General features: G+C 40.8%; 6 protein-coding genes across 6 annotated transcripts; 3 read left to right on the top strand and 3 right to left on the bottom strand.

The window, feature by feature from the left end:
- The first annotated feature begins 198 nt into the window (after window positions 1-198).
- Window positions 199-2,440, top strand: LOC18012141 (adenylate kinase 2, chloroplastic). Its single transcript, XM_006395176.2, has 6 exons — window positions 199-499; window positions 591-686; window positions 989-1,252; window positions 1,533-1,679; window positions 1,803-1,877; window positions 1,979-2,440. The coding sequence occupies exons 1-6, from the start codon at window positions 314-316 to the stop codon at window positions 2,081-2,083; spliced, it is 873 nt and encodes a 290-aa protein (XP_006395238.1). The 5' UTR covers window positions 199-313; the 3' UTR covers window positions 2,084-2,440.
- A 318-nt stretch (window positions 2,441-2,758) lies between these two features.
- Window positions 2,759-5,437, bottom strand: LOC18012129 (serine/threonine-protein kinase-like protein CCR4). The gene has a single exon (XM_006395175.2). The coding sequence runs from the start codon at window positions 5,226-5,228 to the stop codon at window positions 2,961-2,963; it is 2,268 nt and encodes a 755-aa protein (XP_006395237.1). The 5' UTR covers window positions 5,229-5,437; the 3' UTR covers window positions 2,759-2,960.
- A 268-nt stretch (window positions 5,438-5,705) lies between these two features.
- Window positions 5,706-8,877, top strand: LOC18012022. The gene is made up of 10 exons (XM_006395174.2): window positions 5,706-6,068; window positions 6,156-6,225; window positions 6,424-6,548; window positions 6,715-6,823; window positions 6,959-7,022; window positions 7,107-7,162; window positions 7,637-7,744; window positions 7,951-8,100; window positions 8,218-8,388; window positions 8,538-8,877. Exons 1-10 carry the CDS (start codon window positions 5,866-5,868, stop codon window positions 8,769-8,771), a joined length of 1,290 nt encoding a protein of 429 aa, XP_006395236.1. The 5' UTR covers window positions 5,706-5,865; the 3' UTR covers window positions 8,772-8,877.
- On the bottom strand, window positions 8,868-10,451 carry LOC18011668 (DNA repair RAD52-like protein 2, chloroplastic). The gene is made up of 4 exons (XM_006395173.2): window positions 9,924-10,451; window positions 9,801-9,838; window positions 9,618-9,709; window positions 8,868-9,130 (listed from the first exon to the last, which is right to left on the bottom strand). The coding sequence occupies exons 1-4, from the start codon at window positions 10,271-10,273 to the stop codon at window positions 8,993-8,995; spliced, it is 618 nt and encodes a 205-aa protein (XP_006395235.1). The 5' UTR covers window positions 10,274-10,451; the 3' UTR covers window positions 8,868-8,992.
- A 433-nt stretch (window positions 10,452-10,884) lies between these two features.
- LOC18012021 (eukaryotic peptide chain release factor subunit 1-1) lies at window positions 10,885-13,420 on the bottom strand. Its single transcript, XM_024151128.1, has 3 exons — window positions 13,293-13,420; window positions 11,135-12,579; window positions 10,885-11,060 (listed from the first exon to the last, which is right to left on the bottom strand). The coding sequence occupies exon 2, from the start codon at window positions 12,569-12,571 to the stop codon at window positions 11,267-11,269; it is 1,305 nt and encodes a 434-aa protein (XP_024006896.1). The 5' UTR covers window positions 12,572-12,579; window positions 13,293-13,420; the 3' UTR covers window positions 10,885-11,060; window positions 11,135-11,266.
- Window positions 13,421-13,581: 161 nt separating this feature from the next.
- LOC18011748 (NADH dehydrogenase [ubiquinone] 1 alpha subcomplex subunit 2) lies at window positions 13,582-15,134 on the top strand. Its single transcript, XM_006395172.2, has 3 exons — window positions 13,582-13,789; window positions 13,913-14,019; window positions 14,832-15,134. The coding sequence occupies exons 1-3, from the start codon at window positions 13,704-13,706 to the stop codon at window positions 14,933-14,935; spliced, it is 297 nt and encodes a 98-aa protein (XP_006395234.1). The 5' UTR covers window positions 13,582-13,703; the 3' UTR covers window positions 14,936-15,134.
- Window positions 15,135-15,278: the final 144 nt, after the last annotated feature.

The following is a 15,278-nucleotide window of genomic DNA, read 5'->3' as shown; positions in this document are numbered from 1 at the left end:
TTTTCTCTTATATGAAAGGTTAATTAAATCGAAATAATAGAATTTGGTTCATTAAAACCGGAATCAATCAAATTTAGTAATAAGATTTGTATTTTTATTTTGTTACCTCGGTCAAGAAACTTATAGTAAAAAGGTGAAACGGTAAGTGAATTTTAATAGTTAAAAACAAGTCCACTTAGGTTTTGGGCCTTTGACTGAAAATGAAGAACACTATCGTCCTCTTGATTTCGCTTTTTGTTTTGATTCCTCTGTAATCCACCACCACAGGCTACTTCCTAAAGGCTCGTGGAGCGAGCGAGAGAGAGAGAGAGACATGGCGGGCTGTGTGAATTTTATTTCCCCGCCGGTAACTCTTTGCCCGCCACGTGCCTCTCTATCTCCTACTTCACGGTTGTCCTTCTCGTTTTCCGGCGATGCCGTGCATTCTCTTTCCCGGGAACCAACCATATTCCTCCGACGTGCTTCTAGATCTCCGTCGATCGTCGCTCCCAGATTCCGGGTAAACGCACTTGGGTGCTTGTTTCAGCTCCGATTTTGATTGCGTTTGGGTGCGCATCTGCGAGCTGTTATTTTGGATTTCGTTTCTTCAGGTTGTGGCGGCCGAAAAAGCGGAGCCTCTGAAGATTATGATTTCAGGAGCTCCTGCTTCGGGTAAAGGTACACAATGCGAGCTGATTACTCAGAAAGTAAGCTTCTTCGTCTTGTTTTTAGTTTATTCAGTTGATATTGTAACCATTTCACGATGTATTTGAGTATAGTTTGATCGATTTAGTAAATGAAGCTCGACTTAGGCCAGCCATAACATTCCATGAGACTAGCTTTTGGATGTATCATGGTAAATGATTTAGTAACGCGTCAGGTGATTTGTAGCTTAGGTTGCATGAATAGGCAAAATCGTTCTGGTGTTTCTGTGGAACTTGCTAGTTTCTGTTTCCGCGGAAGACTTCAATGCTTGATTCATGATGGTTTATCTACTACCTCTTTGCAGTATGGTTTGGTGCATATCTCTGCTGGAGATTTGCTGAGGGCTGAAATCGCTTCTGGAAGTGAAAATGGAAGACTGGCAAAAGAATATATGGAGAAAGGGCAATTGGTCCCTGATGAAATAGTTGTGTTGATGGTAAAAGATCGGTTATCACAAAAGGATTCAGAGGAAAGTGGATGGCTTTTGGATGGATATCCTAGGAGCTCATCACAGGCAACAGCTCTTAAAGGATTTGGATTCCAGCCTGATCTATTCATTCTCCTCGAAGTAAGCACCTTTTCTTATCATCTAAAGGCTTTCTCTAGAACTTGCTAGATTAGAGTTATGTTTGTGAGTGTAAAAAAGGATTATTTTGGACCAAAGATTCGGCAACATTAGCTAGAAATTTAAACACTGGTATATCAGTCTTAGAAACCAGACTACTGATAAGAAACTCGGTCCATTAGCTTTTCATCTTTTGTAAGATGGTTTAACATTTTTTTTGACTCTTTAACCAATGAATGGAGATGGGATTATTTGATTTACGCGTACTCTGCTTTTGGGACAGGTTCCTGAAGATATTCTCATTGAAAGAGTTGTTGGGCGTAGATTGGATCCTGTCACGGGAAAGATCTACCACTTGAAGTATTCTCCTCCAGAGACAGAAGAGATCGCTGCTAGACTCACCCAACGTTTTGATGATACCGAAGAGAAGGCAAGTCAATACTTGTTATTGTTCTGTGTCTCTTGAAAGTTACCCATTCAATCGTTATTTCTCGGATTTTAAACTTACTCAGTCCAAGTCTGTCTCTCAATTTTTCTTTTTCTTTCGCTGCAGGCAAAACTTCGGCTGAAGACTCATAACCAAAATGTGAGAGATGTGCTTTCCATGTACGACGATATAACTCTTAAGGTACTAGATCTCATTCACACCCTTTCCATTTCGGTTTTGCTATCTCCTCTTTGATGAGTTTCTTGAAGCAAAATGGTACTTCGTTTATTATTATTATCCAGATACCGGGAAACCGTTCAAAGGAGGAAGTGTTTGCCAAGATCGATACTGCTTTGTCCGAAATGCTTCAACAGAGGAACAAGGCTCCAAGTTCTCTTTTAAGTTGAATCATTCTTGGTACGGGCTTCAGGAAGTGTTTGCACGGCTCGATACTTCTCTGTTCGAATTTGTTAAACAGAGGAACACCAACCAAGTTCACTTTTGAGTTGAATCATTCCTTGGCACGGACTTAACCAGCGGTAAATATTACCCCTTGCATTTATCACAGTCTATTGATATCACTTGTATCGCAATAATGGGTCTGTTTGTTGCCACTAAGACAATGTCTACCTCAAACCGACCTTCTTCTTATACTCTTGTAGATTTACTGCAAATAACCCATTGTGTTCTGTTGTTGCAATCATGGAGACCAGGATTCTCTTATTCTTTAGAAATATAATAGATCTGAGTTGATCCTTGAGACTTTCTTTAGTCTTTTCGTATCAGTCAAATTTTGACCGTTGGCGTCTAAACTCAACTTCAAAACGGAACCCGTGATTATTCAGCTACTCTTTTTCCTAGCAACTAATACTAGAAGACGAGAGTAGACTTGGACTTTTCCAATGGAGTTTAATATAAGTTGAAGCTTCACTTCTTTTTGTCTCCAAACGGTTGACTTGGAATCTTACTTAATGCGTTATGCGTGCAAAAAGCAGCGAAGAATCTTATTGGCTTTTGGTTTGAGTTTCACATAAAGCTGCCATAAAAAAAATTGGATTGTATAGTCTAAGTTTCTTCGGAAAAAAAAACTTAGAAAATTCTGTACCCATGAAATGAACTCGATTTCTATTCCAGAAGAAGAAAAAATAGTAACTGGTTGAACGAAAAAAAAATAAAAATAAAAGAAGACCAATGGAATTGAAAAAAGAAGGGACAAGATATGTAGCTGTGCATATTCTTATTGTATGTGTTGAAAAATAAATAAATAAATAAAGAGACACGTGACTAATTATTATTGGATTTTGAAAGGGGCTGGGTCTTTGGAGCAGCCAAACAAGCAGCTAAAGCACTCTCTAAGTTACTCACTACCTCAGCCATGGACGGCCTTTGCCGACCACACGGCATCACACACTCCACCGCCAAGTACGCGAGATGCGCCACAGACTCGATTTCGTACGGCGTCGGCGGTTGAATCCTCCCGTCAAGTGCCCTGTGAACCTCGTCCTGCAAAATGTAAGGCACCACAAACTCCACCACGTTTCTAGGACTTTCCTCCTCGTTCATATGTATCGCCTTGTGACCCGACAACAGTTCAAGCAACACGACGCCGAAGCTGTAAACATCGCTCTTTGTCGTGAGCTGCTGGAGCCTGTAGTACTCCGGGTCTATGTACCCCAGTGTACCGGCGGCGCGTAAGGAGAGATGCGAGACGTCCTCTTCCTCAGTTGGACCCATCTGAGAGAGCCCAAAATCCGATACCTTGGCTGTCCACGTGGCGTCCAGCAGTATGTTGGACGACTTTATGTCACGGTGGATCACCAGAGGAACGGCGAACTCGTGGAGGTACTGGATCCCACGCGCCGCGTCAAGCGCGATCCTCAAACGTCTCTCCCACGTCAGAGGTTCGAATCTAGGGTTATGAAGATGATCGGCTAGAGAGCCATTCTCCATGTACTCGTAGACCAAAACTCTCTCTTCCGCATCCTCGTAGAAACCGAGAAGCCTAACTAGGTTCCTATGGTTGAGCCGCGACATAGACTCTAGCTCGTTTACGAACGCGGAATCATTGTCCTCTCGTCTGTTTCGGTTTCTCATCGATGTCCCGGAAGACGCAGGGTTTGTGAGGTCGGCTCTTTTGATGGCTACATGACGTCCGTCAGACAATACGGCTTTGTAAACAGAGCCGAAGCTGCCTATCCCGAGCTGGAACCGAACAGAGAACCCGTCTGTGGCTAGAGCCAATTCGTCAATTGAGAACTCCACGAGCTGGCCAGGGTTCCCTAAACTGGCTAGACTGCTCAGCCTCTTCTCGAGCTTGGGTCTGTCTATAATAATCCTGTTATCGTCAAGACGTCCTGAGTCATGGACACGGCATCGACATTTGCTTTTATAGACCAAGAAACTAATGACAAGGAGCAAGGAAACCGTTCCAATGCATCCGACCGCTAAAAACGCAACGTTTTTACTGCTCCAAGTTTTGTTCTTAGAGTCTTGTTGTGTATCCTTTCTGGTCAAATCGCAGATCGTTAATCCACTGCTGCATAATGACTCTGATCCTGACAATGGACCGTAAGGACATTCTTTTCTACACGGTCCTGGAATTACAGATTGGCCTTGGAACGGAGCGAAAACACCCGATTCAAAATTCTCATCTCCCCAGCAATACAGAGTGTGGTTTTTTGTGGCAACTCCGCAAAAGATTGGACCTTTAGCGAAAATTGATACGAAATTAATGTCCTCAAGATTCCGAGGCAAACTGAAATCGTTGTTGTTGCTTCCTCCCCAACACACCACTGTACCATAAGGCCATCTAACGCCGCAGCTACGGTTTTCCCCAACCGCAAGTGCTGAGAACTTTTCACGCGGCTGCGGCAGCGACTGCGACTGCGCTTGTCCCCAACAGTCCACATCATTGTCAATCGTGATCGCGCAGGCTTGTCTTGACCCAGCCGCAATCGCGATGTAACGGTTCCCACTAGGCACCTTGGCTATGTTTTCTTCTCCTTGGCATCTGATCTTTCCAGGTGGCTTTGATAACTCACAGAAGAAATTCTCTCCGACGGCGATGGAGTCGTAATTATCCGGCTGCGGCGGAGAGACTGGTTGCCAGCAAACTGTGCGATTTGTGAGTTTCTCAACTCCGCAAATTCGAGAAGTCCCGGCTTCGAGCTCTTTGAGCTCAGGACCTTGGTAGATTCTCTTGTACGACATGTTAGCTCCGTTGTCGGAAAATCTCCAGCAGAGAATTGTAGAAGTGTTGGAATCCATCGGCGATGTTAGCCCGCAGACAAACCCGTTGCCGGAGACAAGGCCGGAAAACTCACGATTCCGGAGTTTATCGGTTAAAGAGAATCGAATCGAGTTTAAAGGGAAACTGGAACATTGGAGATGAGAGCGGTTCGTGAGAGCACACACAAGGGTCTGACTCTGATCAGAGGTGCGAGAGATGGAGACAGTGGAGAGGGAGAAGCAGAGTAAGAAGGAGGAGGATACAAGAAGAAGGAGAGAGGGAAAGTAAAAGGAGAAACGAGAGATTGAGATGGTAAATGCCATTGAAGAAGAAGAAGAAGAAGAAGAAGAAAGACTTCACATGGCGATGAATGTTTAAGAATGGTGATTTTTTTTTAAGAACGGAGATTAACGCGGTTAGTCTGAGGACCCAGTTAGCAAATCCCAAGTCTTTTTTTCTTCTTAGTGATTTTTCTATTTTCTATTCCAACGTATAGATTTGATGGTCAACTCTTTGAATTTTCTATTTTGTATTCCAAAGCTGAATTATAGCTAAATTACTATGATTTGTTTTATTGACAAAACACACTTAATTGAAGTGTTATTAGCATGTTATTTAGAGGAAAATTAATGTGCTAAATGACAAAAGATCATGTTAGTTAGTACCAAATGTTAATGTCATGTGTAGATATGTTAACGTAATTTACCAATTGGCATAATTTGAGTAGCACATTTTTTGCATAAACCTTTTAACATAATTTGCCAATTAATTTATTGTGTTTTTTTGGATGATCACAATGTTTGCGTTAGCTGCGAACAAGAGGCTGTTACAGTCATAGAAGTCGGATGCGTACACGACTGCGATTTCAAAAACCAACAAAACCAGACGAACTTGGAATAGCCAATTCGCTCCTAGCATTGCGAATCTCCTCCAGCTCCGAAATATTTCCGGTCGAATACTATGGCTACCTGTGGCCTCTGGACGTCGCCGTCTTTTTCTCCCCGCCGGCGATTCTGTAGCTTTTCTTGTAGTCGCCGGTCTCTATCATCGGTGCTCAAATTAGGTAAAGAGCGTGTCTCACGAAGAGTCTTCTGTAGCTACGAGGAGAAAGACAGGGATCGGCCTCAATCTTCGGGAATTCAGGTCTATGGTGAGATTGAGAGGTAAGCCACTTCCGTTTATCGATGTGCGTACTAGCTTCACCTTTAAGCTCACTGTTCCTACTTGTGGCAAATCAATTCGATTTTCAGGTTACTTACAGAGACTGTCAAACAATCTCAAAGAAGCTCTGGTGGATCCTCTGACTGGTCAGAAGTCGAGGTGTGTTTTGTGTTATCGAATTCTTCTAATCGATTTCATTCTCAATTCCTTTATTTGTTCTCGGATAAGAACATCGTACGTTAACTTCGATTGTGGATTTACATGTTTGAACTGGACTTTGAGGGTTCAATGAGAATTGTGTAATTTAGAATAAGTTTTGTTTCGGATTGTTCTCAACAATTTACTGAACTGTTGTAGGGAGCATGGGTGCTCAAACCCAGAAACTCGAAGCCAAAGATGATTGTTCATTTCATTGGCGGCATATTTGTTGGTGCAGCACCCCAGCTTACCTATCGATTGTTTCTTGAGAGATTAGCAGAGAAGTAAGTCTGTGACGGATACTTTTATATGTTCTTAGGCTGTAGTAGTTTTCCTTTTTCGAGGCCAAACTTTCTGAAGTATACTATTAATCTACCTTATCTGATTCTAGGTTATTTCATGAATTTATGATCATGTTGTGCATAATAATTAACACAGTCGATGGTGCAGGGATGTTTTGGTTATCGCCACACCCTATGCTAGTGGTTTTGACCACTTCTCTATTGCAGATGAAGTACAATTTAAGTTTGATAGATGCTGCCGATCACTACAAGAAACAGTGAGTATCTTTTAGTGATCCTGGAGAAACAAGTAATCTTTTTGATTCCAGCTTGTTCTTTGCTCCAAGAAAGAAAAATTGGTGTCTGTATATGGGAAGATATGAATTGAATAGTATTTTCTTTTGTCTCAACAGGTGCAGGATCTTCCATCTTTTGGGATCGGCCATTCTCTGGGATCCGTCATTCACCTTCTGATTGGTAAGTAGGTTTGAAAATGGTTGTGAATGTATAAAATTGATTCAGCTCATTATTGTTTATTGAGTTGGTTCACTAGTCATTCAGGATCAAGGTATGCCGTTCAGCGAAGTGGTAATGTATTTATGGCTTTCAACAACAAGGTAAATGGGTTTCTCTATCTTACCAAAGGAAATCAGAGTTGCCATTAAACATAGAATTGACAGTGGAAAATTTTTTAAGAACAAAGAGAGAAACTGAGGAGATTAAGGTTAAACATTCATAAAGCAAATATGCTGAAAATGGTTGATTCTGGAGAGTCTCCCCTTTTGTTTTCCCAAAACACTGGTCGCAAACCCAATTTCTTCATATTACCTCTTCGTGTTGAGATAGAAAAACACTCCCAATATTATTGCAGTCCCATGTCTGTCCCTCATTCACTTAGATGATGCAAGATACTCTTGAGAAGCATTCCCATATATATAGACCCTTGTGATCTATCAGACTTATCACAAACTTTCGAGACTAGCCTGTCCTCTCTAAAGTAATAATTTTTATAGTGGAAGATATTGTGAATCCCGTTATGATGTCAAAAAACCTGTAAAGGTGATATCTTTTCGGAACCTCTAATTTTGCAGGAAGCAAGCTTAGCTATTCCTTTGTTCTCCCCAGTTCTTGTCCCGATGGCTCAAAGCCTTGGACCACTGTTATCACAGATAGCAACATCTCCGACAGTCCGCCTTGGGGTGAGGTTCTGATTCCTTTGTTTTGCTTTTCAAAATGTGCAGCTCTTTGCTAGTTGCCCAAGTGATAGTCTAACTTCTTGCTTTTGGTGATTGTGTTTGATCAATTCGTTTGCTAACTCGAGACATTGGGTCATGTGTACACTAACGCCTTAGTGATTTTGTTCTTTCCCTTGTCACATATAACTGACAACAAATACTGCTTGCAGGCAGAGATGACCCGAAAGCAATTAGAAACTCTCAGCCCTCCCATCATGAAGCAAATTCTACCATTAGTGGAACAGCTCCCTCCCTTGTACATGGACTTGGTAAAAGGAAGGGAAGACTTCATTCCAAAACCAGAAGAAACAAGACGCCTTGTAGGTGAAACCCATAATGTTATTTGATTTATGTTTTATCATGGAGCCTTATCTCGTCTTGATAACCATCTATCACACTCCATCAGACTAATAGAAATTCTTTCTAATCATGTTCAGGTAAGATCCTACTATGGAATCTCTAGGAATCTTTTGATAAAGTTCGAAGATGATACAATCGATGAAACATCAATCCTAGCCCAGGTGCTTGGGGTGGAATCATCTATAAGCTCAAAGCTAGACATGTCTATCCGCACACTTCCAGGGGATCACGGTCTTCCTCTGCAACAGGTACTGACTTGAGTTTAATGCAAATTATTTTGCAACAGAGATCTGTGTTGCGGATATAATCCAAGAACACGAACACCAGAGCCTTTGTTTTTGTTTGGCTCTCACTGATGTCACAACGTTGAAAATGATTTGATTTACTGTCTGGACAGGCTCTTCCAGATGTTCCACCAGCAATGGCAGAGGCGGTAAATCGAGGAAGTGAGTTTTTGGCGAATATTGCTGTTGGGACTCCGTGGGAGTCTATGGCTAAAGAGGTTGGAGGTTCTCTAGGAAAGGACTCGAATATCCTTCGTGCTGACATGTCCAAAGATCTTGCACTGCTCGTCGATGCAGTCACGTCTTGGATGGCTTCAAATATGGGTCCAAAACTTCTGAGACCATAATGTTACTTACTCATGTATACAAAACATAGAAAAAAACTAATGCATTTTACATAAAAAAAACTCCCGTCACTGACGGAATTATGATTTGCTTATATTATTTTAACTTGTTTGTGGGCATCATTACATATTTGGAACTCTAGATCACATAAGGAAGGGTCTGCCAACTAGTTGTTGATAGACGAGTCAACCAAAAAAAGGTAAGCACACTTGAAATTATCGGCCTATTGTTCGTGATACAGATACAAGCCGAGACCAAACCGAGCACATGCTCTGCAGAATGCTATTTCTTCAGCTGCAGCAACTGGATCCTCGATTTGATCATCAGTCGTCGTTATTGTCCCAGTTGATTCACGATGTGCCTGTATTACATAAAACTTCAACTTTTGAATTGTGGACACACAAAATAATAGAAAGACAAAAAAAAAAAAACTTAGTCATGTAATCATGGTTACATATATAACAAGTCATGAGTCATGAAACCGCCAAGTCAGGAAAAAGTTCAGTATCTCCTGATCGAAAAGATGAGAAGATCCAAGAACGAACCAATTCTTCTTATTATTCATAATTCTAACATATATTCAGAGGGGAGAGAGAGCTAGATATTTTTCCTTAAATCGTTGATATACTCTTGAAAGCTAGCAATAAGATATTATCCTCTAGATTGCACAAAGTTAGACAAACAAATACATCTAGACATAGCTTGCATTTCTTACCTACTTAATCACAGAGAATTAGCCACACACACAAAGTAAAAGAAGTATATAGCAATTTGAAAAATGGCTACCTCAATCTAGTGAGAAGAGTATCAACGAGAAAAAAAAAAAGAGTGAATCTTGAGGAGCTTACCTCACCATCAGAGCCACGAATTGTGAGACGATAAACAACAGTGACATTACCATTCTCAGAGAAAATCACATCACGAACTTCCCCACACCAGCCTGAATAGAAGTATATTAAAATTAGTCTCTGCAGAGAAGAAGATGATGATATTCAAAAACGAGGCAGATAATGCAATCTTAGATTACGAACCAGGTGCGTAGAAGCTAAGCATCCGATTTGCATGGTACCTGGAAATACAAAATTCAGAAGTGGTCAGATCAAAACCGACAATTAGGTTGAGAACTCCCAAAAAAAAAGAAAAGAGAAGAGTACCAAGGGATAAAGCCAGAAGAAACAGCATTGGAGCCAGGATCGTGGCTCTTGACGATGTTATCAGGGATCTTCTTGTTAAGATCGCGAAGTATCTCGATTAGAGGCCGAGTGATGGACGAAGAGGAAGAGAACTTGTCTAAAGGCACCACATAGTTGGAATTAGGAACCGCTTTTTTCTTCCCGGCGTCTCCTCCGACTCCGACTCCACCGCCGCTACATCTGACTCCACGCCACGCCGTTAACATTTCACGGCGAACGGCGACGGTTTGCAGTAAGGAGAGTCTTCCGGCAGCGGAAGATGGAACGGAGTTTCTGAAGGGCGTCGTGGAGGTCTGCATTTGCAAAGCCATTTTTTTTTTGTGCAGATCGAACAAGAACAAAAAAAACTCTGACTTGGGAGAGAAGAGGAAAACAGGAAATGAGTGAGACAAGACGCAATTTGTCTGCTACTTGACGTGCTTCTTCTCGTAGTAGGTAGGTGGGGATAGGTGGAAGCTCAAACCAACCCCTCTCTTTTTTTTTTCTAAGTGTTTTTATTACGCAGCTCTCTGTTTTAGATTTTTTGCATATAGCAATCACTGTAAACAGTTTTGATTTGACTCTAACAATGATATTTGTCAACTTTTTAGTTTCATGAAATATGTTCGGGAAAAAGCCCATCTAGATATTCTTACCAGCGTGTATTAACGGTCTGGTCGGACAAATTTCCTCTTAATTTCTTGCTTTGTTCTTCCAAAATATTTTTGTCAAAAGCTAGAGCTAATGCAGCAAGTTTTTAGACAAAAACTTGATTCAAGCCCAAAATTTTGAAATTGGCTAACAGAATGTTTTTAAGTAGACATTCTTGAGTACTAACTACTAAGAGAAAGCTTTTAACAAAACAAAGACGAAAAGAGCAAGTGTTGGTCGTCCCAAATTTATTCATGAATCCAAACAAAAATCAAAACAAAGACGAAAACAGCAAAGTGTTGGTCGTCCCAACTTTATTCATCAATCCAAACAAAAATCACTGTTTGCTCTCAGACAGAGAGTATCATGATACTGAAATAAGAAAAACAACAAAGGTAAATTATAGCAAAGACTTCTTCATTCTCCCAACTCTCTTCTTCATTCTTCACCTGTTTCTTCATTCGACACCTGTTTCAATACCATTTCAGAGATTAAACTACGGATTCCAAAACAACAAGACTAGGTTTTAAGAGATCCCTTACCTTTTGAAAAAGATGCTTCTTCATTTAATTTCGAATTATCTTCTGCGTGACCCCGATAGCCCGCGCAGGCTGGTTCAAGCTTGGTGGTGTGCCATCTTCCCGAACCAGCGATGGTGAGGATTTGATTGATTGCTATTCAGAATCATCATCATAAACTTCTCCATCCTCGGAATCAAAGGCAGTCATATCAAGCTGGTAGCGAAGTATCCCTCCAATTCCTCCAAACCCTCTGCAAAACTGAGACCCTTCTTGCGATCTGTTGGTTACAAACTCCAAAGCACAACCAAAACGCCTGTATTCGTTAGCCAGCCACTCCAGTAAAGACATCTTCTCCTCCACATCCAAATCGCTATTGCCTGCTTTGAAACTCTCCGTGTTGCCTTCCTGTTCCTTGTTCAAGTGTTTTATCACAGTTTCACCCGTTGCACTGTTCTTCATCACAAATCTGTTGATATCAAGATTCTCCCACACGATTAGTGTCTCGACAGCACCTGAATCCAAAGCATTCAACGTGTCTTCCACGCCAAACACATACTTCCCCGTGTCCTGGCTTATCTCCTCAAAGTACTTCCCTATCAAACGCTTCTCTTGAATGAATTTCACATTCGCCAAGATTTCAGATGACAGCTCGATAGCCTGGTTGAAACCATTTTCTCCTCCATACGACACATCCACCACATTCAGTATCTTCGCAGCGAGCCGAGGATCAAACATATCTGACTGACTCAACTCAGTCTTGAAATCAGCTGAACCGGCGAGGATCAGACCAGACACGTTAGGCTGACTTGTAGAAGGGTTGATGTAATACTGCGTGGCGAGCTCAGCGGTTTTCCTCACGTAATTGTGACGCTTCTCCATACGGAGACGAGCAAACCGAAGAGCTGATTGTCCTCCTCTTCCGTGTTTCTTCGGAAGATCAACAGAGAACTTGTGAAGCACCTCTCGGGTATTACCGCTCAGAGTTCCAAAGAGAGTCCCGTTACCGTCCATTACAATAAAACCAAACTTATCATCCGATTCCAGCAATTCATTCAGAGCTTCAGTGTGAAACTTGTTGTCACAAAGGTAGAGAGTGTTGTTTATCGGTCGAAAAGGCTCAAAGTCAATCGTGACCTTCTTCTCCTTGCCTTCGTCGGTGACAATGGTGCCAGTATAGAGCACGAGGCCATTGGGAGGGACCCTGTTGTAAAGTTTCAACCTTTGCTGCGCAGAAGTTATGGCCCCCAAAACAGACTGGCGATTGACTCTGCTCTTGATGTTTGATGCGGTTCCATACTCATCACCCAACATCTTGGTAACACGAGAGACCTGATCACGTGGAGGCATGATGAGTGAGATCATGCTAGTTCCATTTCCCCTAGCGGCTTCAAGGGATTTGATCAGCTTCTTAATCTTCCATATCTCAATGTTCTTGTCGTCGTCGTGATTGTCTCCCATTTTAACACCTGCAAAAACACAGGGACAACAGTCAGAAGCAAGTTAGAACCAAAAACATGTCCAACTAACAGATTCCTCAATCAACCATCACCATTATATACGAGGATAATGATCAAACTGAACAAAAAGCCCTGAGTTGTAAGACCAAATACATTCTTCGAAATTACAAAACTATTACCAAAAAAAATCAGCTATAAAAGGTGCAGTAAATCTAATAAAATTCATAGCATGCGTTCATCAGTTATAATCGTAAGAGAAACTAGTTTGCACAATCAATTAAATATTATTTTTCAAAAGGAAAGATTTAGGAGCTATCATTAACAAGAACTCTCCAAATCAATCTAGCTTACATAACTGATCTAATCATGGAAAAAACATAATGAGACAGAAGAAAAAACAAACGAATTCAGGATCATCGGAACAGAGCAGCATCTATATATCCCAAACAAGAACACTAAATTCCAAATTATACGTCTGCCAACAAAAATTCTGATAAAATATACCCAACTCGCGAAACCATCTAATTGCATGGATGTAAAAAAAAAAACAAAAAAATCCGACAGACAAAGACAACTAAAAATCCGAAATTCCAGAAAGAAAAAAGAAAACGATGAACACATACAAACAATCAGATCACAGGATCGAGATGATCGATCGACCGAATATAAAAACTATGAGACGATAAGAACAAAAAAAAGAGAAAAAAGTGATCGGAAAGCACCTGAAGAAGAAACTACGCGAGAGAACAACGCCAAGACTAGAGAGATATTTTTCTCAGAAAAATAAAAAAAAATAGACGAGAGAGATATTTATGTTCCTTTGGGAGAAACTTTTTCTAATAAATAAAAGCTGATCTGTGGCAGAGAGAGAATATAAAGTTGTCAATGCACAGACGTAACCTAGCCAGGTTTAACCTAACCAAAACCGACTCAATTAATGGGCCGAAGCCCAATCTCTTTAATTGCCTAAGCTCGTACCCCGTAAAACTCGTTTGCTCCAAAAAAAAAAAAAAACAACAAATTTGTTAAAAATCCATTTGCAATTGAACCACCACCCAATTGGCTAAAAGCTCATAGACCGTCTCGTGCTTGATCCGATTCTGTGTTGCAGCATCTGTAGAGGAACAAGAGCGATGGCATGGAGAAGAAACATATCGAGGTCTCTCAAAGAGCTCAGGATTCTTCTCTGTCAATCATCTCCAGCTAGTGCTTCCACCAGGTTTCTTCTGCTCCCATTTCATTTTGCGTGTTGGATCAAGCAATCTCTGAGATCGGCGATTCAATAGATCGTCCCCGTATTAATCAGTTTCCGTTGTTTATGGTTTTGTTTTGGGGGAATTAGAACGTTCGTTGAGAAGAATTACAAAGATTTGAAGTCTCTAAACCCTAAATTCCCCTTTCTGATCCGCGAATGTAGTGGGATCCAGCCTCAGATGTGGGCAAGATATGGTAATAGCTTAAACTCCCATTTCTTCATCTCGTGAATAGAATTTGAATATAACTCGACACCAAAAATTCAAAGCATTTGTGGTTATGCTGCCTACACTAGGGAACGTTTGACTTCAAAATGTCAATGTAAATAGATTGAGACTATTGTGCTTACTGGGAAACATATTGGTTTGGTTTGGTAATAATGGGAAAGTTAATTTGAGCTGTATCTATGTTCTTTATCGGTTTGACATGAATGTCCTCATTGGTAGTTGCAGACGTGTATGGCTACTTCTTTTGTTTTTGCATTCAATTTGTATGGAAGATACTTTATAACATCTTGAGTTAAACATTCCAGTGAATGTGAACACTTACCTCTAAAGCCTTGGCCATCGATGAAAATGTATTGTGCCTAACCACTATGCCTATTTGTCTCTTGCTTTTAAGATGAGACTTGTTTTCCCTAGTTCCTTATTGTGTATGATGTGAATGCCAAAAGTTATGGTTTATGCTATTTGCCTACAGATGTTGCTCCTTTTTTTTTTTCTTGTGTTCTTTTTGTTTTGGAACTTTACGGTAATCACATATCAGAGCCGCCTTAAAGTATTCAGACCATCTGTGTTGAGAGAACTTGATCATCTTTATCTGTCTGCTTTAAGACTCCACTCCACATGACTGTCAGTGTTAGATAAAAGCATGAAACATATACATGGGAAAACACGACAATGATGCTTTCTTTTGGCCGATATAGTGCATATGCGTCGAATGATTTGTCCTGTATTATACTTGGAAACTATTATTTATAAATGCTTCTGTTTTTGAATCCTATGCAGATATGGGTGTGGAGAGGTGTGTAAACCTGGATGGTATGAGCGAGCCACAGATTCTAAAGGCTCTTGAAGGCCTTGTGAAAGCCGGAGGAGCTACAAAAGCCTAAGGTTGTTTTGTTTGTGTCTGTTTGTTATTTTTATATTGATGATCCCGAATAAGTTTTAACCGGAAACACTCATTTTGACATTTCCCGTCATTCTACTGCTTTGTAACTCCGGGGTGTCATATCGCCTTGCGTTTGCATTGGTTACTTTTGTAATCCTTTTCAACTTTGGAATCAATCGAACCATTCCATATCATCGAAATCAGGGGAGGAAATAGACGAGGATATATATGACATTTAAAGCAATTATAATTAGTGGGAAAATCATGATTATTTGAAGGCAGAATCTCGATTAAACGATTTTGCAAATTTTGTCAAATCTCGATTTCGTAATACTACCAGAATC

This window comes from Eutrema salsugineum, unplaced genomic scaffold (genome assembly GCF_000478725.1).
Source record: "Eutrema salsugineum unplaced genomic scaffold, Eutsalg1_0 scaffold_6, whole genome shotgun sequence".
Lineage (NCBI taxonomy): Eukaryota > Viridiplantae > Streptophyta > Magnoliopsida > Brassicales > Brassicaceae > Eutrema > Eutrema salsugineum.
Note: the sequence above shows the minus strand (reverse complement) of the source record. Positions and strands in the feature narration are given on the sequence as shown.